At 41.2% G+C, this 21,661-nt stretch overlaps 1 protein-coding gene across 2 annotated transcripts in view; it reads right to left on the bottom strand.

Moving 5' to 3' along the window:
* Positions 1 to 19,176, bottom strand: part of GRB10 (growth factor receptor-bound protein 10) — a 108,606-nt gene extending 89,430 nt beyond the window's left edge. For both annotated transcript variants that reach the window (XM_006901588.1, XM_006901589.1), the window contains exons 1-2: positions 18,953 to 19,176; positions 15,706 to 15,853 (exon numbers count right to left, since the gene is read on the bottom strand). In XM_006901588.1, the coding sequence (XP_006901650.1) occupies positions 15,706 to 15,853; positions 18,953 to 19,137 (333 nt within the window). In that variant the 5' untranslated portion in view covers positions 19,138 to 19,176. The remainder of the gene's footprint in view (positions 1 to 15,705; positions 15,854 to 18,952) is intronic.
* Between the last annotated feature and the right edge of the window lie 2,485 nt (positions 19,177 to 21,661).

Raw genomic sequence — 21,661 nt, 5'->3', positions numbered from 1 at the left:
TCACAGATAGGCCTGGTAAACATCTTCTAAAGTTTCGTGGAACTACAGAAACACCAATCAGAGTGACAGGAGGCCTGAGCACCTGCCTGCCTCTGTGCCTGGGACATGGCCTGACGGGCCCTAGCAGGCACCATCCCAGGGTCACTTTGTATCTGAACACGGCTGCCAGGCCCAGCGGTGCCCTGAACTCATCCATGGCCACACCAGTAAGTGATAGCACCAGGCAGACAACCTGACAAGCTCTCCTCAATGCCTTGTGCCCATTGCATAAGAGATACAGAGCTTTTGACATGTTCATAAAAAAATTGCTGAGCCAGCAATTACAGACTGAGGATCCTTCTGCCCATCTCTCCACCACCCACACACCCGATATTCCATTAAGCTACACACTACCCCCACACAACCAATATTCCATCAAGTTACAGACACCACCATGTGGGGGAAAGCTACCTCCAGGCTGCCCTTTTTGTAACAGGAAAAAAGAATACAGCAAGCTTTTTTCTCAAGAGGGAGTTCAATAACTTATGCCACCACTATGTAACAGCACAGCACAGAGACTGGGGAATAAGAGATGAAACCATATACCCTCTGAGAAAATACCCGGCTCACCTCTGGAGAATTAGACTCGAGTCTGGAACTAAGGAGGAAGGAAACCTTACATTTTACTGAATCATTTCTTGTAGTGTTTTAACTTCATGATGAGCACTGGTTATTCTTATAATTTAAAAAACTAGCTATATTACTCTTTTCATCCAGCTAAGCATATGCAACTCAGTAATAAATCATAGGCAAATGAATTTTAATTCTTAAATTAATTTTTATTATTTTAATGATCCAAGTAAAGAAAGTAGACTTTTTAGAAAGAGATAGGGTAAGGTAAGAGAAAAATGTTTCCATGAGAACACTTGTAGGAAGAAGGTAGCCTCTAACACATCCACCCTTTTCCTCCAGGGAGGGAATGGCTCTTGGATCAATCCAGAGGGATCCAAAGGCCTTCACTGTGCCTCATGAACAGAACATGCAATTCTGCTGTTCAGGTGATGGTGAACCCACATGGCCTCCAAATCAGAGACTAATATGCTCACAGAGAGAGTGGGACTCCATAGTTCTGCTGATCTCAGTGAAGACCAGTAGGCACTGTTGTCCAGATGACAGTGCCCACATTCCTTGTCTCCCAGACAGAGACAAATATACTCCCAGAGAGAGGCTCCAGAACACTGTAGTTGATCCTGGGGAGTCAGAGGCTCTTTTTTGTGTGACCAGGTTTACTTACAGTGCTACTGAAGACACAGAGTGGGCTATGAGTATGATGAAAGATAACTTGTCAGATATGAAAAGGACAAGATTCTCTCCTGATAGCAAATATTATCATCTCAAAATGAAAAAGAGAGAAATAAACACCAACAATAAAATCTCACAATCTACCAATTTCTAGTTTGAAATATTGGTTATATGAAACAAACTTCAAAAAATTCATTGTTATTAAGATGGAGCCAACTCATAGTGGAGGAGGTTGCCCATCTTTCTCCCACTGAACAGCTGGTGGATTCCAACTGTGTGCCTTTGATTGGTGGCATGAATCCTTACCACTAGGCCATCAGAGTTCTTTCTTTTAAGATAGTTTTAGTCACAACAGTTAAAAGGTGGAATTTTCATGGGGAAGAATATCTCTTTTAAAAAGCTGTTTGTTGCTGTTGTTGTGTGTCAGTACGTCAGAACAAACTCATGGTTGACCCTCCAGTGGGTTATCAGAGACTGTAAACTACATAGAATGAGATGGTCCATCATTCTTCCTAGAGCAGCTGGTGGATTTGAATAGCACACTGTTGGGTTGTCAGCATACCTCTTTACACGTTAGGTCACAATAGTTCTGCAGGAGTGTGGTAGCTTCTCCTGTGAGAGGCACACATATTACTCGGGTGTTCTAACAGTGACACAGATCCGAAACAGCATGGGATACAATGAAGAACTGGAAATTCAGAAAACGTCAAATTTAGAAAACTTATTTTTAAAAGTGCATTCATAGTCCCGAGACATCTGAGGTGACTGCCTGCCTCCACTTAGCCAAGCTAGCATCCCCTCTTGTATTGCATCACTCACTACTGTACTACTTAATACTCAATGTGGAGGCACATCACATCAGGGCTGTGCAGAGGGCTCCTGGAAATCTCAGTTTTAGCAATGTTTCTGGGAAACTCTGAGAAGAAGGGACATGCTATGCTGGCATTGAGAAGAATGGGAATCCAGAAACAGTTAATTGTGTTCATGCAAACCCTACATATAGACAAGGAGGCTTCTGTCTAAACAGGGTCAGGAAACATTGCATGGTTTAAAATGAAGAAAGGCATACACCAGGGATATATACTTTTTCCATGACTATACTTCTTTGGACATGTTGTAAGGAGGGACGAGTCCTTGGAGAGGGATATCATGCTTGCTGGGGTGAAGGAACGGCGCAGGAGGGGAAGGCCTTCTATGAGGTGGATTGATTCAGTGACTGGGGTAATCGAGATGGGTGTGTCAGAGACAGTGCGATTGGCACAGGACAGAGCAGAGTTTAGGGCTATTGTACAAAGGGTCACTATGAGTTGCAAGTGACTCAATAGCACATAACAACAACAGCAACATTCAACCTGTATTCTGAGTGAATCATCTGTGAAGCGGGACTCTATGTGGCATTAGAATCAGAGGATGACTCATCAACAACCTACAATATGTAGATGACACAACCTTGCTCACCAAAAATGAGGAGGACCTGAAACATGTGTTTCAATATAGATTACATCTCAATGTCAAGTAGACAAAAGTCCTCATCACTGGGTCAATAGGCAACATCATGACAGATGGAGCGAAGATTGAAATGGTTAATGATTTCATTTTGCTAGGATCTGTACCTTTGGTGGCAGCAGTCAAGAAATCAAAAACCGTGTAGAGGTGGGGGAGCCTGCGGCCAGGAATGTCTACAAGGTGCTTAGGTGCAGCAACACAAACTGGACACTAATATGCATCTGTAAATTAGACATACATTAACTAAGGATGGCAGGTGAAGAAACAATTACTTTGAGTTATGGTGTTGGAGAAGAGTGCTTAATATCTCATGGATTACAAAAAAGAAACCCAGATACTTCTTGGAGAAGGTGCAGCCAGGGTAATTCTTAGGGGGAAGGATAATGAAACTGTCCCACACAGTTTGGGCATGTGTTTAGTAGAAGAGTCCAGTCCTTGGAGAAGGACATTATTCTTGGAAAGGTGGAAGGCCAGTGAAAAAGAGGAAGACCCTCAACAAAATGGATTTACACAGTGGCTGGAGCAATAGGTTTGAATATGGCAGGGATGAGGATGACAGAGCAAGACAGGTGTTCATATCTGCTCTTCATAAAACCAATATGAGCGACAGTCAACTCAACAGCACCTAATGACAACATCCCAACCTGGATCCTATGACAAGAAACTTGCAAAGAACCAGAGGTGAAACACAAACAGGTTTTCTTAAAAGATTTTTCAGATTCTTTGAAACCAGTAAGAAATGTTCACTTCCAAGAAGGCAGTTAAGCACAAAATCCTCCAAACATATCAGACCAGTGTGGTTTTTCATTCACAATGCTCAGCAATGACAGAGGAAAGACTGTAAACAGAGTCAGACACCATCTACCATGAACAGCACAAGTCACAGAGGAGAGAGATGTGTTGTGTCAGCTGGCTTATCTAAACCATGTGTCTGACTCTGGCTAGAGGCCCTAGGCCTACCTGATGCCCCACGACTCTTCCTGGGCCTGTCCACTCCTTACAGACACTTCCAAAGTTGATCTCACTGACTGTGACAGGCCCACTTCATTCACAGACTGAGTCTTCAAAAGCAGACACCACAGGTGCACACGGGGATTCCAGAGCCTGCCAGGCGCAGATCACACATTGAGGAGGGGCAGGAGCAGGTCTTGATGGACTAGGGCACAAGAGTACAAGAGAACAGGCTGAACTTGTGGCTCCTGCTTGCTTGATCTGCTGGGCAGCCCCTGATAAACCATAATTGCTTTGTGAATGTGAATCTCTGGTCAGCAAGCAGCATCTTTTAGGGGGAGATGGAAAGACAGATACAAACTAGAAAGGCATTGGACTGTTAATCTTTGCCTCTCAGCCCTGCTGGTTTTCCTGGGGCCACCTGACCCCAGGAGAGTAAACTACTCCCTGAGTTTTGGTAAACTGTTGAGTGTCTCAGATGCCAGCACTGCCCCATGTGATGATGATAGAGAGACCTGACCAGTACCAGTGAGGTGGGGAAGTGGTAGGGCGGACAGTAATAGGGTGAGAACCATGCTGTTAACACTTGCCACCAATTCTCCAAAGGCTGGAGATACCTGACATCAGCCTCCTCTGATGGACGACCACTGTTCAAGTACTGTTCAAGTCCAGAGTCCGCAGGGCTCCCACCACTCTGCAGGCCTCTGTAGCAGAAGGGGAGAAGTCAGACCCCTCAGCCAAGGGACACACTGATAATACCTTCTTCTAGGTTCTAGAAGGGTCTCTATGGGCTTTAAAAACAAAAACAAAAACAAAAAACCAGACACATCGACACCAACACTCAGCATAGTACTGTCTGCTGCAGCCAAAAAGTGGAAATCACCCAAATGTCCACCAACACATGAATAAATAAGCAAGACATGGTTCACACACACAAGAGCATGCTACTCTGCCACCAGGGAAAACAGTTTTGATGTGTGTGAACATGGGTAAGCCTTGAAAGCAGTGTCCTGATGAGCTAAAAACACATTTCCATCAAGTTAGAAATAACCAAAAGCTGATCCTCCAGCAGGTTTCCAGAGGCTGTAAAATGGGAAGAACACTCACTTTATACCCTTGTGGAGCTTCTGGAGGAATGGAACCGCTTGTCTTTGAGTTGGCAGCACAACTCCTTACCCACAAGGTCACCAAAGTTCCCTGGTAAAATGAAGTCAACCACAAATGGACAATTTATGATCCTGTTGCTGGATGCCGTTAAGGCAATTGTGACTCATAGCGAATTTATGAGCAGACCTGAACTTTCTATTCTGCCACATTCTTACAATCTGTCATGTTCGAGCCCACTGTTACAGTCACTGTGTCAATTCTATTACTTGAGAGTCTTTTTATCTTTCTTTCACCCTCTACCATTCCTAGCATGTCTTTTTCTGAGGACTGGTCCATCCTGACAACATGTATACATTAATGTATATGAGATAAAGTTTCACCATCATCCTTTCCTCCAAAAAGCACCCTGGCTGTACTTCTTCCAAGACATTTCTTTGTTCTTTTGGCAGTTTATGGGATATATATGTATGTGTGTGTGTGTGTGTGTGTGTATACACACACACATATACATACATACATACACATACTATCCAATCCTATTTTTGGAAGGAGGAGTGGCATCCACTTCCATAATAGCTTGCCTCCGGAAACCCTATGAACCTGGAGAGAGGAGGAAAGGCACCCAAGTGTCGAGGACTCTCCTTCATAAGGTCGCTATGAGTCGCCTGCAACTCAACGGCACTTAACAACAACAACAATAATCCTATTTACATGAAATATCTGTTGTTGTTATGTACTACTGAGTCGAGTATGACTCAGAGCAACTCTGTGAACAACAAATATGAACTCTGTCTTATCCTGTGCTGTCCTCATCAACTCTGACACGCCTATGTCTACTGCTGTCATTATCGTGTCAATTCATCTTGCTGAGGGTCTTTTTCTCTTTTACTGACCCTCTATCTTCCTAAAAATGTTATTTCTTTACAAGGAATACCCTTTCCTACCAACATGCCCAAAATATGTGAAATGAAGCTTTGTAAACCTCGCCTTTAAAGAACACTGTGGTTGCCCCTCCTACAAGACCCATCAGTTCTTTTTGCAGTACATAAGATAGTCAACACTCTCCCCCAACACCACAACTTAAAGTCATTGATTCTTCTTCTGCCATCCTTGTTAATTATCTAACTCAGCAAGTGATTGAAAAGATCATGGCCTTGAAAAGAATTGGCTGTACTTTAGTCTTTAAACTGACATCAATATTCCTCGGTACCTTGTAGAGGACCCTGACAGAAGACTTTTCCAATGGAGTATTTTTTGATTTCTTGACTGCTAATGCCAACAGTGTTGACTATATGGACCCCAGTCAGATAAAATTGTTGACATTTTGAATCTTTTCTCCATCTGTGATGATGCTACCTATTGGCCCAGTGGTGAAAAACTTTGTCTTGATATTGAGATGTAATCCATATTGAAAACTTTAGTCTTTGATCTTCTGCAGCAAGCATTTCAAGCCCTCTTCACTTTTAGTAAGCAAGGTAGTATCATCTGTATAATGTAGGTTGTTGCTGAGTCTACCTCCTGATGAAATATCCTGATATTTTTATCATGAAATATCTAGAACAGGTAAATGTACAAACTACAGAGTATTACTAGCTGCCAGCAAAGAGGAAGTAATTGTCTTTTTGGAAAGAAAAAAACCCTGTCTTTTTGCTTATGAAAAATGTGACTAAAGATACTGATGATAATTGCATTTCATGACTGATGGACTTGGTGTCACTCAACCCAAGAAAGATGGTGAGTTATGTTATCTCTACACATCTCTATTTTAACTGTCTTTGCTTAATGAATTTCTTGAGAAAGTTGGTAAATTTAATGCTTCACTTGCACAATATTATAGTTTTTTAACACAACAAGGATTTTTTTTTCCTAGAAATTTGTCCAGGAAAATTATTATTTAATGTGCATTCTCATAACTATTGCAGAAAGCAGCTCTTTTGGTCTAGTGGGAAAGGAGTTGTGCTGCCAAACTGAAGTCACACAGTTCAAATTCACCAGGTGCTCCATGGGAAAAAGATGGACAGCTCTTCCCACACTGCCTACAGCCTCGGGAAACCAAATGGTGGGCAAGCTTTGCGTCAGTTCTAATTTGACAACACATAACAACAAGAACAGAAGTTAAGCAGTGTGGGGGAATTGTATACCAAAGAAAGACTTTTACTTTTTCAAAGAGAGAAGCAAACTGGGTGGGGGCGGGGGCGGGGGCGGGGGGAGAGCTGGGTAGAGAGAAAAGTGCAACAATGAATGAATGGAAATCCAAAATATCTGTAAATGTTCATTAAAATTATTAAAATAAAATTTTTTAAAAAGTTTATTAAGAGAAACTTAGTTTGGTCAAATTTTTATTTATACTTACAGCTTAATTGCTTGAGGTTTTTTTAAATGTTTTATTATTGGATAATGCTTCAGAAAAAAATAAGTTTGTTTATTTGCTTTTCAGATAATAAATCCTTTCATTATCGCTTCAAAATGTCCTCCTCTCTAATCTGCATGGAAGACCAACATTCATCTTTCCATGACTTGATCTAAGTACAGCTTTAAGAGAATTTAAGGCTTTTACCTCTAAGATCTTTAGCCAAATAATTCACCTGTTATTTTGTCTTTAACTATGATGAATTCCTGACAACTTTAAAAATTCAAAAGTTTGGGGTTTTGTTGTTTTTTTCATTTTTCCTCTCAGGTTATTAAAGAAAGGATGCAAGAAATATTTTTCTAAGTTGTAGAGGGCAGGATCCTATTGCAAAATTAAGAAAAGTATGTTTTATTCTTTTAAATAAACATTTTCTTGTAGTTTTGCTTATTATCACACAGCAGGCACATGGTAATATGTGATTATTTGAATGCCCTGGCACAGGACAGAGGTCAGCCAGGCAGGAGTGGACAGGTGAGTCATCACTCACTCTTGTGATGTCCAAGCATCCAAGGGTAGAGCAGTTTCTTTTCACATGGGCTAAGTAATTTCCAGCCTGGAGACTGGATGGATTCAGCAGCTCCTTACACAATGACTGCATGGACTCAGGCAGCCTGTGGACATCCTTAGTAGATGACAGCATCACTGTGAGGATCAGGTGCTCCAGGAGAGCTGGAACCTGGCAGGTGGAGACACCAGACTTGGGACACCATGTGCAGAGGACATGACGGCAATGGAACAATTCAGGATCCTTCCAGACATTGCCTCACTGATAGCTCTTATGCTACCACTTCACTGTGTTTTCTTTTTTCATAACTCATGTTTCCCTTTCTCTTAAGGAGGGATTTTAGCAAGGATGAGTTTTCCTTTGAAAAGGATGCTTAGTCATGTCTTTACCTTGTGTCTCAGCTGCCCCCTAATCATCAATCTTGTTACTAATGCACCTCAGAAGGAGTTCAAAGAGGCTCAGCCCCTTCACTATTCCCAGTGCCTCTCAAAGACACTCATCACAGGCTGATTTTTTTTTAAGTTTGTTTTTGTTTTTGTAGTGCAGGGAAGAGATTTATGCAGGCACAACACATGATGTATGCTTCAGCTATTTTTAAACCACTTTGAATTCTTGACTGGATCCTGTTCCAGGATTATTCTTGATGGCTTTGAATGGAAGGAAACAGAACACCAGTCCTCTCTTTCCTCAGGCAGCAATGGAGTCCTCACTATTCTGCCCACTCAAACCTGCTGGCTTTTGGTTTTATAACAGCCCACCTGTGACATAATTGAGTCCCCTACCATGTTTCTCAAATTAATAATCTTTATGGAAACAAACTGACACATCTCTTTCCCAGAACAATTGGTAGATTCCAATCACCAACTTTTCCATTAACAGCTGAGTGCTCAACCACCAAGTCACAGAGTTTCACAGAGTTCCTTCCCTGCAAACCAGCATCTTGCAAGGTTACCCTAGATTTCAGGCTCAATGGAGGTCACCTGGCAATCATTACCAACAGCACACTTTACATGAGATAAAAAATGAGAATGTGTTGTAGATAATAGAAATGTACCTGCCAAGCAGTGACTTCTTTGGTTTGGTTGGCAGGTGTCATAAAGTCAAGTATGACTCATAGAGATCCAACTGACAAGGGTCTGAAACTTGCCAAACCCTATGCCATCCACATAGTCTCTTAGATACCTGAGGCCATTGTTAACAATCCCTGTATTGCCCATCTTGTTGAGAGTCTTCCTTTCTTTTGCTGACCCTGTACTTTTCCAATTATGATGGACCTCACCAAGGACTGGCCCCTCCTGGTAGCATGCCCAATATGTAAGAGATAGAGCTTCCTCATCCTTGCCTCTAAGGAGCACATTCGCTGCACTTTCTCCAAGTCATACTTGTTTGTTCTTTTAGCAGTTTGTGGCATATTCAGCACTCTTCTCCAACACCATACATCAATTATATCAATTCTTCTGCCATCCTTATTCACTGTTCAGCTTTCAGATGCATAACAAATTACTGTAAAGACAATGGTTGAATCAGGTGCACCTTAGTCTTTAAAGAGACAGCAATGCTCCTTAGTACTTTGGAGATGTCTTGGCAGCAGAGTTTCTCAGTGCAACATGTCTTTTGATTTCATGACTGTTGGTACCAAATGTATTGCTTGTGGATCCAAGGAAGACAAAACTGTTGACAATTTTAATCTTTCTCTATCTTGATGTTGCCTATTGTTTCAATGGTGAGAATTTTTATTTTCTTGATGTTGAGATGTAATCCATATTGAAAAGTGTAGTCTTTGATCTTCAACAAGCATTTCAACTCTTCTTCACTTTAAGCAAGCAAGGTTATGTTATCAGCATAACAGAAGTTGTTGATGAATCTTCTTCCAGTCCTGATGCCACATTCCTCTTCCTAAAATACAGCTTCTTAAATTATTTGCTCAGCAGACAGAATGAAAAAAGTATGGAGAAAAGATATAGCCCCAACAAATATTTTCTTGATTTTAAAGCTCTGGTGACCTAATGGCAAGAAGCTGTGCTGCAATTCCAAAGGCATGCAGTTGATGGGCAATCTCTTCCTGTGCAATTACCTGCTTTTGAAAACCCACTGGAGGGTCAGCTATGGGTCGGTTTTGAATCAAGGGTACACAACAAAAATTTACAGGTTTTGCATGAACACAGAAAAGTATTCTGAGATTTACATTATTCTTAATGTTAGCCAATATTTGTTATGATTCACACAAACAAATGCCTTTGCATAGTCAATAAAACACAGATAGACATTCTTCTGGTATTCTCTGCTTTTAGCCAAGGTTGATCTGATATCAGCAATAATACCTTGGGGTCACAGTCTCTTCTAAACCCAGCTTGAACTTGGAGCAGTTTTCTGTCAATGTGTTGTGCTAGCCACCTTATGATAATACTTAGCAAGATTTTACTTTCATATGATACTGTTCGATAATTTCTACATTCTGTTGGAACACCTTTCTTGGGAAGGGCAATTAAGCAGTGACTTAGTTTTCTACAAATACCACAAGCAGTCGACTTTAACTAACAAATTCATTTTCCAACAGTTTGCTAGTTCTGTTCAGTTGATTACGACTTATATTGGCCCTCTGTAAACAACTGGAACAGTCTGTCAGTAGAGAATTGCCAGATCTGCAAGCTGGGCTTAGAAGAGGATGTTGCACTAGGGACGTTATAGTTAACATTAGATGGATCTTGGCAAACACAGAGAGTGCCAGAGGAGTGTCTGTGTTTCATTTACTATGTAAAGACCTTTGACTGTGTGGGTCACAGAAAATTGTGGCTAACCTTGAGAAGGATGGGAATCCCAGAACACTTAATTGTGCTCACATGAGACCTGCTCTTGGACCAGGAAGCAGTAGCCAGAACAGAGGAAATACTGCATGGTTCAAAATTAGGAAAAGTGTATATTAGGGATGCATTCTGTCTCCATACCTTTTCAATCTATATGCAGTCATTTGGGATGCTGGACTTTATAAGGAGGAAAGTGGCATCAGGATTAGAGGAAGACTCACCAACAACTTGTGTTATGCAGATGACACAACCTTGCTTGCAGAAACTGAGGAAGACCTGAGGTGTCTGCTGCAGAAGGTCAAGGACTGCAGTCTTCAATATGGACTGACGCTTAAGATCAAGAAAACAAAGGTTCTCATGATTGGGCCAACTAGCAGCACTATGATAGACAGAAAAGAGACTGAGATTGTTTACAATTACAGCTTGCTTGAGTCGACAATCAACATTCTTGGAACTAGCAATCAGGAAATCAAAAGACAAAATTGCATGGGGAAATCTGTTGTCAGGGACCTCTCTAGAGTCCTGAAGAGCAAGTGTGGAGACTAAAATGGGTCTGATACAGGTCATGGTCTTTGGAATTACTTGCTACACATTGGAGAGCTGGACACTGAATGCGTAAGGATGACAAGAACTGATGTCTTTGAGTTGTGGTGCTGGAGAAGAGTGTTGAACACACATTGACTGCAAAGAAAACAGGTCTGTCTGGGAGAGAGTGAAATCAGGCTGCTCCATGAAGGCAAAGATTTTGAAACTCCATCTCACATACTTTGGGCACGTTCCCAGGAACGTCCTTAGTAGGACATCATGCTTGGAAGGGTACAGAATAGGAGTGGAAGACCCTGGATGAGACAGACTGACTCAATGACTGGGGTAAAGGGAGTATATCTGTCAGAGACAATGAGTGACTCAGGATAGCGCAGTGTTCAGAGCTATTTTATATATGGTTGCTATCAGTGCATATAACACAACAATGTGAATAACAAATCATAACTTTGCCTTATCCTTCACCACCTTCACCATATCTGCCATTACCAAGTCCACTGTTGTAGTCAATTAATTTCATTGATAGTCTTCCTGTCTTACACTGATCCTTTATCTTTTCTAGCATGATAACCTTTTCTAGGGACTGGACCTTTCTGACACCATAACTAACTTATGTGAGACCTAGTCTCCCCATCCTTGCCTTAAAGAGCTACTGATCATTCTTCTTCCAAGATAGATTTATTTGTTCTTTTGTCAGTCCATGGGATATTTAATACTCTTTACAAAGACCACAACTCAAAGATTCTTCTTCAATTTTCTTTATTCACTGTCCAACTTTCACATGCATAAGAAATAACTGAAAATATCACGGCTTAGATCAGGCACACATTAATGTTGAAATGACAGCTTTGCTCCTTACTAACAGATTTTTCACAATGCAACACATCTTTTGACTTCTTGACTGTTGTCTTCATGGGTGTTGATTGTAGATCCAAGTAAAATGAAGTCAATGACAATTTCAATCTTTTCTCTATCAAAACTCTGCTTACCAGTGGTAAGGATTTTAGTTTTATTGATGCTGAGAAGTAATCCATATTGAAGGTTGTAGTCTTTGAACTTCTGCAGCAAGAATTTAAATTCTCCTCACTTTTAGCAAGCAAGGTTATATCATCTGCATAACCAAGGTTGTTGATGGGTCTTCCTCAGATCTCAATGCCCCATTCTTATTTACTTAGTCCAGTTTCTAAAATTGTTTGTCCAATATACAAATTGATTAGGTATTGAGAAAGTATGTAATTTTGGCACACACTTTTTCTGATCTGAAACAATGCAGTATCCTCCTATTCTGTTCAAATGACTATTTCTTGGTCTATAACGAGCACAATTAAGTGTTCTGGGATACCTATTCCCAATGTTATTCACAACTTAATAGTACCTAAGAATTATCAGTTTCTCAGGCTAGAAGCCTGATTTCAGTGTGCTTGCTCTAAGGGAATCATATAGACCCTGGAAGCTGTGTCTTTTCAGCTTCCTTCCTAACTGAGCGTCACATGATGGGGTATCTGTTTCTCCAGCTCTCGTGTGCCCTTCATTATGTTCAATCTCAAAGAAGAATGACTGAGTCACAACTTAATTAATACTGTTTACTTATCATGCCAAGAACAATAAGTCCCAAATGAGATTAGAACCACAGGTATAGACTGAACACACTTTTTTTAATACTCTTCAATATATAATGAGCATGTAAATAAAATTAAAAGAAAAAAAAAGAGGGCTTCCTTTACACAATGTTTTATGGGATGAATACTCCCTGCTTTTTCATGTCCTTGTGTGCTTTATATATTATACAGCTGACAGACACTCAGACACCAGAGCAGAGTTACCACCAGGAACTAACTTTAACTCCAAGAAAATAATTTGCAAACCCCCTGATGTCCTTGTTCTGCTTACATAGCTGGAGTGTGTTCCAGGGTGAAAGTCAAGTTTATACCTGCTGCTGAGAGACTAGATAATACTATCATGATCTTATTTTAGGGGGACTTTGGAAGTAGCCTCAATGCCAAGTCCACAGGCAACTTGAAAAGATCCTTATCTGACATAGGAGGTCAGCAGGGAGATGGACAGCCCAGACGTACTGAGGCATGAGATAAGGGCAAGGACCTTGCCAGGGGTGGCCCACTGACAAGGGACTCTGACTTCATCTTCAAAGCTTTCACAGAGTTGATGATGTGCGGCTTGTTCTGGGTGTGAAGTCAGAAGAGTGCATGGCAGGCTATGAGGAAAGTGGCTATTTGACTAAATGTTCATCTTCCAATAGGGCTGAGTCTGTAGGGAGCAGGACAGGCCTATCGGAGAGGAAAGGAAGTGCTGGCATAGCATGCCTGAGAATACAGGTGGATGTGGGGAAAGAAGTGAATGACTAGAAAGAAAAACAAAGAACCCTCTGAACTACTCTTGGAGTACATAAAAAAGGAAGTCCAAGTTGTAGGATGCACAATAGGGTCTAAATCACAGGGTCAGCTCAGTCACATATACTAGTCTCTCTCCACTCCCAGCTCCAATGCTCAGGCCAGTCATCTGGTTCTAAAACATTCTGGGGCATTCTCAAGCTTCACCACTTACATCCAGTCACTCCTGTCCCTCAGCTCCACTACACAGACAAAGCCACTTAGAGCTGGCCTCAGGTCCTCAGTTGAATAATGGGAATAACATCTGTACAAGCTTATTGGGCTGTTTTGAGAAAGCATGAACACACAGAAATCATGCCAAAATATTTTTGTTAGGTGCTGTTGAGTACAAAGTACAATCATAGAAACTCTATGAATAGCCACCCTGAACCCAGTCCTATCCTGTGCCATTCTCATCATCTCTGACAAACCCACTGATGAAGTCCCCATATCAATCCATCTCATTGTGGGTCTTCCTCTCTTTTGCTGACCTCCATCTTTGCAAGCATGATGTCCGTTTCCAAGGAACAGCTTCATTCAGTTATGTGTCCAAAGTATGAAAGGTGACGTTTTATCATCCTTGCCTCCGAGGAACGTTCTGGCTGCAGTTTTCCCAAAATATATCTATCTGTTCTTTTTGCAGTCCATTGGGTATTCAGTACTCTTCTCTAGTACCACAACTCAAAGGCATCAATTTGTCTTCTGTCATCCTTATTCATTATCTAGCTCTCTGATGTGTATCATGTGATTGAGAAGATCATGGCTTGAATCAGGCATACCTTAGTCTTCACACTGACATCATTGCTCTTCAGCATTTTGGAAAGATCTCTTATAGCAGATTTTCCCAATGCAGTGTGTGTCCTGATTTCCTGACTGCTGGTACCAAGGGTATTTACTGTTGATCCAAGCAAGATTAAATCACTGTCAGCTTCAATCCTTTCTCCATCTATCATAATGTTGACTTTTGGTCCTGTAGTGAGGGCCTTTGTTTTTCTTGATGTTGAGATAAAATCTATATCGAAGGCTGTAGTCCTTAATCTTCCGCATCAAGTGCTGCATATGCTCCTCAAGCAAGCAAGCAAGCAAGTTGGATCATTTGCACTATCCAGATTTTTGATGAGTCTTCCTCCAAACCTGATGCCACATTCTTCTTCACAGAGTTCAGCTTAGGGAATTATTTGCTCAGCCTACAGTCTGAATAAGTATGGAGAAAGTACACAACCCTGATGCAAACCCTTCCTGATTTTAAACCATTGTTTCCTACGGACAGCAGCTTTCTGGGTCTAGGTATATATTTCATATGAGCATAATTAGTGTTCTAAGACCCTCATTTATCTTAATGTTAGCCTTACTTTGTTACAATCCACACAATCAATTGCCTTTGCATAGTGAAAAAAACCCCACAAATAGACATTCTTCTGGTATTCTCTGTTTTTAGACAATCTAACTGACATCAGCAATGATATCCTTGGTGCCATGGCCTCTTCTAAACTCATCTTGACGTTCCAGTAGTTCTCTGTCAATGTACTGTTCTAGTAATTTTTTAATGATCTTTAGCAATATATTGCTTGTATATGATATTAACGACATGATTTGATAGTTTCTACATTTTTTTAGATCACTTTTATTGGGAATGGAAATAAATATGTATCTCTTCCAGCCAGTGGGCCAGAAGAATTTTATAAAACAACATATGATTAAGAAGCAATAGTGATGAAGGAGGAAATCCAAGCTACTCTGAAGGAACTGGCAAAAAACAAGGCCCCAGGAATTGATGGAATATCACCTGATATATTTCAACAAACAAATACTGCCCTGGATGTGCTCTCCAGGTTGTGCCAAGAAATCTGGAGGATAACTGCCTGGCACTCTCAAAAGACCACATTCAAAAGCAGGGAAGGGGAATTCCAGAGTTCAGGTGCCTGCAGGCTCTTAGAGCTTTAGTGTCTCATTTATCCAAATAGTCACAGTGATCTGTGAATTACTCCAGAGAACTGAATCTTCAAGCCTGAAAGGATTCTGTATAGTTTTTCTGAAGTGTTTTAGAAATCATAGGCCCATCTTGATCTTCATATTTGGAATATTTGTCAAATTAAAAAAAATACCCTAGTATCAAGCAAAAGAATGACTATGTAAGAAAGGAACTGAGAGTAAGTTCCTCTATACACTCCCCCTCATCCCTTACTCACATGCATCCAGGGCTGTGCTCACCTGTTTGGCTGTGGACTGGCTCTGGCTTGGGGGCAAGGAGCCTGGGCACCGGACTGGGGAGCCCCCAGCCCCACAAAGCTCTGGGAAGGGATTGGGGATGGCTGGCAGAGATGAGGTCCTAAACTGCTGGTCTTCTTCCTGGAGGCGCCTGGGGAAGAGAGACAACTGCTCGTGAGAAGCTGCACTTCTCAGGCCTTGTTCATGGGAATGGGCATGGGTGTGTAGAGATGTGTTCAACCATATCTAAAAGCATCCCCAAATGTGAAAGCACCCCATCATGCTGTAGGGAGCATACTTGTCCCCAAGGCCTCATCAGAGAGTTGCTGGCCTGGAGTGTGGAGATGGTCTACAGGAACACTTATCTGAGACGGATGACTTCCTGTGACTGTGAAGTGAATGTTTATCTAACAAAATGAAAAGACAAGAGGCTTCCCAACTCCTTATCTGAACTATAGAGCAGATACTTGTTGATACTGAATAGATCAGAATGAGAAACTTTATGTCCCATTTTCCCTTGTGAGCTGCCTGCTTGGCCCCAGCCACCATCACTGAGGAGTAGTTCTGAGCCCTACATCATTACCTTTAGTCTTCCTCTCATATCTCCAGGGACACCTGTTCCTTCCAAAAATGCAAAACCCACTGGTTACAGAACCAAGCCAACAAGATACAGGACCATAAACTAGGCACCACCATGAAGTAGAAGGTAATTTAAGATGCAAGTCCAAGTGAAAGCAATGAGGACTGCTCCCCAATTCTATCCTCATTCTGCTGGGCTGGCTTTGGCACTGGCTCCTTCTCTCTCCCATCTCTGTTCACCTGGGGCTAGCCTAGGTGGTATTGACTCTCTCTGTCTCTTAGGTCTGCTAATCCACTGGAATGACCCAAGAGTTGCAGGAACAAGGCTATGCATAGACTAGAAGAGAAAGGATGCACTTAGGATGAGGTATGAGAGGGATGCCTCAGTAGAGCCTCTACATCTCCAAGGGACAAAACTGTTCTCTGACATACAGCAGACATTCACTCTGTGTCCAGAGGCACCAGTGAACCTCCATTCTTCACAGCCTCTACTGGCCTCCTGGCACAGCCATAACAAATTACATCATGTCTCTGGAGCATGGTCAGCTTGGGGCTCCCCACTGGCCCCCCTTGGTCTGGTCACTCCCCATTCTGGCTCATAGGAACCAGAGTCAAAGGTCTAGTAGTTTACAGATGGGAGTTCCAAATCTCACAACTAACTTTCTTGGGAGTTATGCACTTCGAGACCATCTGACTCTTTCTTATCAATTATCCATGACTTTCATGAAGGTCCTGTCGTGCCATTCCAGGTGGACCAGGAGATGATATAAAGATTATAAAACATGTTGTTCAGAAACCAACCAGAGGAAGAGATAATGTTTCATTCTGTATGCTAGTGTTAACTGCTGTAATATAATGGTTTGCTCTGGATTGGAACTCTGTTTATAGATGCAGATGCTCAAAGTTTCAAATGTAGTAGAAGATTCTTCAGAGAAAGAGATATGCTTGTTTCCTGATAGTACTGGTTTGCTAGGAAAGAGCAAATCAGGACTTGGCTACTTAAAAAGGGGAGATTAAGGCATGTGGCATCAAGTTGGTGGCCTATACACTTTCATGAATGTGGATGATGCTAAGGGGAATGTTGACCCTTTGGATATGAAGGGCAATGGCTACAAAAACCAAGCAGTGATATATTGTGTTAAGACTTTTGATAATGGCTTTTCTATCCATTGTCTTAGGCCCTCAACGCCATAGGCATGTGATCTCCAAGTGCTTCAACTTCAGACACATGTTTTACCCTGGATCAACATCTTCAGTATCATCAAAACCTGCAAGACCCACCTAAGAGAGAGAACTAAGCAGTCTGTGGTGAAACTGTGCTAAGGGACAGCCTGATGGAGCCAGGGCCAGAGCCCTCAAGAGGAGAACCTTAATACCCTGAAAGAAGAAGCAGAGAAAGCAGCACACATCCTTGTGGGCCAGAGGTTTCTGGAGCAGAGGTATCTTGATGGTGACTGACAAGCTGTCTAAACTAATTGAGGGATTGTGTCTCATGACTTGATGCTGCTATTTACTGCTTCTGGATTTTCACTGTCTTGTAAATGTTGTCTTCTGCTTCCCCCAATGTGATTCCCTAATAAACCTCACAACTATATTAAAAAAAATTCTGAAAAGTCTGAATGATTATTTGCAATGAATTGTAGACCCAGCAATTAGCAGAAGTAGGTACAGAAGACTAGAGGCCATTACAGACCTTATAAGTATCAGTTTTATAATGTGGATGTTGTTGAGGACAGTTGGCCTCTGTGGAGTTAGTAGTCAGCCTCAGCCATTCCCACACTGCCCTTGTTTACACATGGGCATTACTTTATTATTTACAGAGCAAGATTTTCTTCTAATGCTCTTCTCATCTCTCACCTAACTCAAGATCTGGTAGATATCAGGTAATCAAATAAAAGGTGGAAGACTCAAGCCAGGTACCAAACTCAATCCAAGTGTCACTATGTTAGACAACATGCCCACACTTTTTCAGTATAACTGTCATTAAAATGAAATTTGTCTGCCTCTTGTTTTCACATGGTCAACACCATTGCCTCTTGTTATGGATTGAACTATGTCACTCAGAAAGATACTCTGAAGTGCTAACCTCAGTCCTGGTGCATTCAGCTACATTTAAAAACAGGACCATTGAAAACGCTATCAGTTACATCCCGTCATTCTACCATCTGATTGATTCTGACTTATACCCACCCTCTAGTGAGTTTTCATGACTGTGAATCTTAATGGAAGGTGCAGCTGATGGGTTCAAAACACCAACTTTTCAGTTAGTAGCACAACATGTTTTGCAATATACCAGCTGAGCTCCTCACTGATATAAAGTGGGCTGCAATTATACCCAAATGGTGTCTCAATAAAAGAGAAGACCACAGAAAGAAAAAGGAACAATGATGGCAACGTGAAGATGTACACAGACACCCAAGATCACTTGATTTTACACCGACTGAGAAAAACAAGCAAAGACCTTCCCTTGCAGGCTTCAGAAGAAGCATAAGCCTGCTGATGATCGAAGTGTGGACTCTAGGCCTCCCTAATTGTGTAACAGCAAATTTCTGTTTTTACAAGGCAGCCACTTTATGGAGCAGTCACAGGAACCTCATACACAGTTCATGGTCATTAAGCACCCTGGCTGCGAGGTCTCTCCTGGTGGTTCAGCTCGTGTGCCTGCACCTACCTGACAGCCAGGATGTGCACGGGCTGTGAACGTTGGACTGTCTGCCGTGGAGACATCTGAGGAGGGAGCGCTTTCATTCCTGAGGTCAGCAGGGATCTACGGGGGTGCTGGCCATTCTGAAGGAGGGGCACTGTTTCTGACTGCATGCCGCAGGGTGGATACAGACTCTCAAAGGATGCGTTCATGTCATTTACCAGTGCTTCCAGGTCCACGTCATCCTCTGAATGGTTACGGGAACAAAAAAGAAGAAAAAAAAACAACAACCCAAAAACTCCTTAGCAACTGCAGGATGTTCCAGCTAAATGTGCACCTCAAATATCAGCCTTCAAAGAGGGTATAACTGATTTCAGGTCCACATTAGTATTGCAAGTAATAATATTATGATACTTATTATTATTTATCGGTAATTGACAGGGAATTTAAAAAGTTATAACCCTACCAAATATTTTAAAATTCATTTTCTCACTAGACGTTTAGTCCATACACAGGTATCATCTCATTCCTCTCTGGTTTTCAGCAGGTCTATTGAAAATGCAGAATACTGGGAGTCTTTTGCCATGTTCTTCTAAATTTGTTTGAGTCTAAGGTTTTGGTGGTATGGTCTGTAAGAGGTTGTCTTGCTAACCCCAAAGTCACATCTCTCTGTTTGGTATGAGGCTACCACTCGCTGTGGAGATAAAGATGGGAAATCTCTTTCTGTGCAATGTATGGTCTGGGAAAAACAACAGAGGGTCAGTTAGGAATCTGTTCTGACTTGATAGCAATAAGTTTTTTGATAATTCTAACAAAGGTGCTTATTCACTTTCTTGTATAAAGTTAAAACAGGGAGAGGATTCTACACACAGATGTTACTGAAACAGCATACAGTTGCTGCAAGCATTCTACACGGCTTACAACATGAGCTCCTCAGTTCAGTGAGGACCCAGTATGTGAGTTCTCCTCATACGGCCAACTGTGAATGTCTTGTTTAGTCCCCTAAATACTTGTGGATCAATAACCACTAATTTTTGAAAGCCTTCCTACAGGGCTACTGAAGTGGAAGAATTAAATAAACAGTGAATTGACCAGACAGATACCTCTGGAAGTGAATGTGAGGATTAGTATCTATTTAATGATAACTGCATGCTAAGCTCTCAGGTATCTATGAGATTGAAGAAATATTATTTGAAAAATAATACTGAAGTTGAGAGTAAAGCAATTCAGTATCTAAAATGTCACATGAAAGACTTCTAAGAATATATTCAATGTCTAAATATGGGTGAAATAACATGGCTAGAAATCCTATAAATAAAAAAGTTACTAATAATTATTTCCAAACTCAAATAACCCAAACCAAACCAGGTATTGTGATTTTTATCTCAAGTAACGGAGTTATACCTTTAACCTCTAATACATATTTACACTTATTTTCATTGTCATTGGCAAACAGAGGCTAGTTAAGTCTTAAAGTAGATACAAATGTAATGGAACAAATTCCCATTTGGTTCACTATTACTACCTAATGCCTTCCACAAACTCAGTGAAGTTTAGGGACCAGAAAAAAAAAATCAGAAAATCAATAGGACACAGGTGAAGTGGAGGTAGCAAGTTCACAGAAAACAATCTAATGCTTGTCTCCTTAACTGTTAATATACTCTTTAGTTTGCAGGACCATCTAGTGCCTTGTTTTTATTAAATAGATGATAAAAATGACAATGGATTCATTACTATGTTATTCTTGCATGGGAAACAAATGCTATTTACATTGTTTTCGAGGTACATCCTTAGAGTCATTCCTCTAAAGGTCAATAGATGGATCAGCTATAATATTATAACTTCTCTTGTCATTATCATCTTTCTTTCATCCTAATACTTAAGGTACAGTGCAAAGGAGCCAACCACTTGGGCATCAGAATGAGGTAAGGAGGGAAGCTTAAAATGCTAAAGCAAGGTAGTAGAAGGGGTAACTTACTACATAAGAGTAAACAGATTCCGTTCCTGAGAAGAAAAGATAAAGGATACTACTACTAAAAAACAAAGCAAACCAAAAACCTCAAAATCAAGATATGTGCAATAGTTGAAGATCTTGCACACATTTTCATCTGGAGAGGAACCAAAATCTGGCCACTGAAAGCATAAAAGCTACATTCTCTCAGCAAGCTGTTCTTCTTGACCTCTAAGTAATTACATTTTGTACAAATATAATAAAATTTCTCTACACACCAACTGAGTTTCAATTCCTATGTATTCCAGTCATATAAGCACAGCAATCCTGGGTTATGATAACTATGTATAATCTATTGCTATGGACAATCTCTGAAAAGCCTGTTATATTAAAAACTCTAACTGCTACAGAGTAAAAATGGACTCAAAATCAATCTCCATTAGGTTTTCAAGGCTGTAAAGCATTGCGCATCCTTCTTCTTCAGAGCTGCTGGTGGATTCAAACCTCGAGAGAGGAGCCACCTTTGAGTCAGCAGCACCATTCTCTGCAGACTATACTACAAAGCCCATTATTTAAAAAACAAACAAAATCCCCTGCAAGTGCATAAGATGCGTTGTTATAAGAAATATCTACAACTTTATTATGCATATCAAGACATTGCTATTATTACTGTTGTTGTTGTTGTTGTTGCTGTTATGTGCCGTCGAGTCGCCTGCGACTCATAGCGACCCTATGTACAACAGCCCTAAACTCCGCTCTGTCCTGTGCCAAACGCACTGTCTCTG

The sequence above is a fragment of the Elephantulus edwardii genome, unplaced genomic scaffold (assembly GCF_000299155.1).
Source record: "Elephantulus edwardii isolate Elephantulus edwardi_28Jun2011 unplaced genomic scaffold, EleEdw1.0 scaffold00337, whole genome shotgun sequence".
NCBI classification, from domain to species: domain Eukaryota; kingdom Metazoa; phylum Chordata; class Mammalia; order Macroscelidea; family Macroscelididae; genus Elephantulus; species Elephantulus edwardii.
This window is presented reverse-complemented; position numbering and strand designations above follow the sequence as displayed.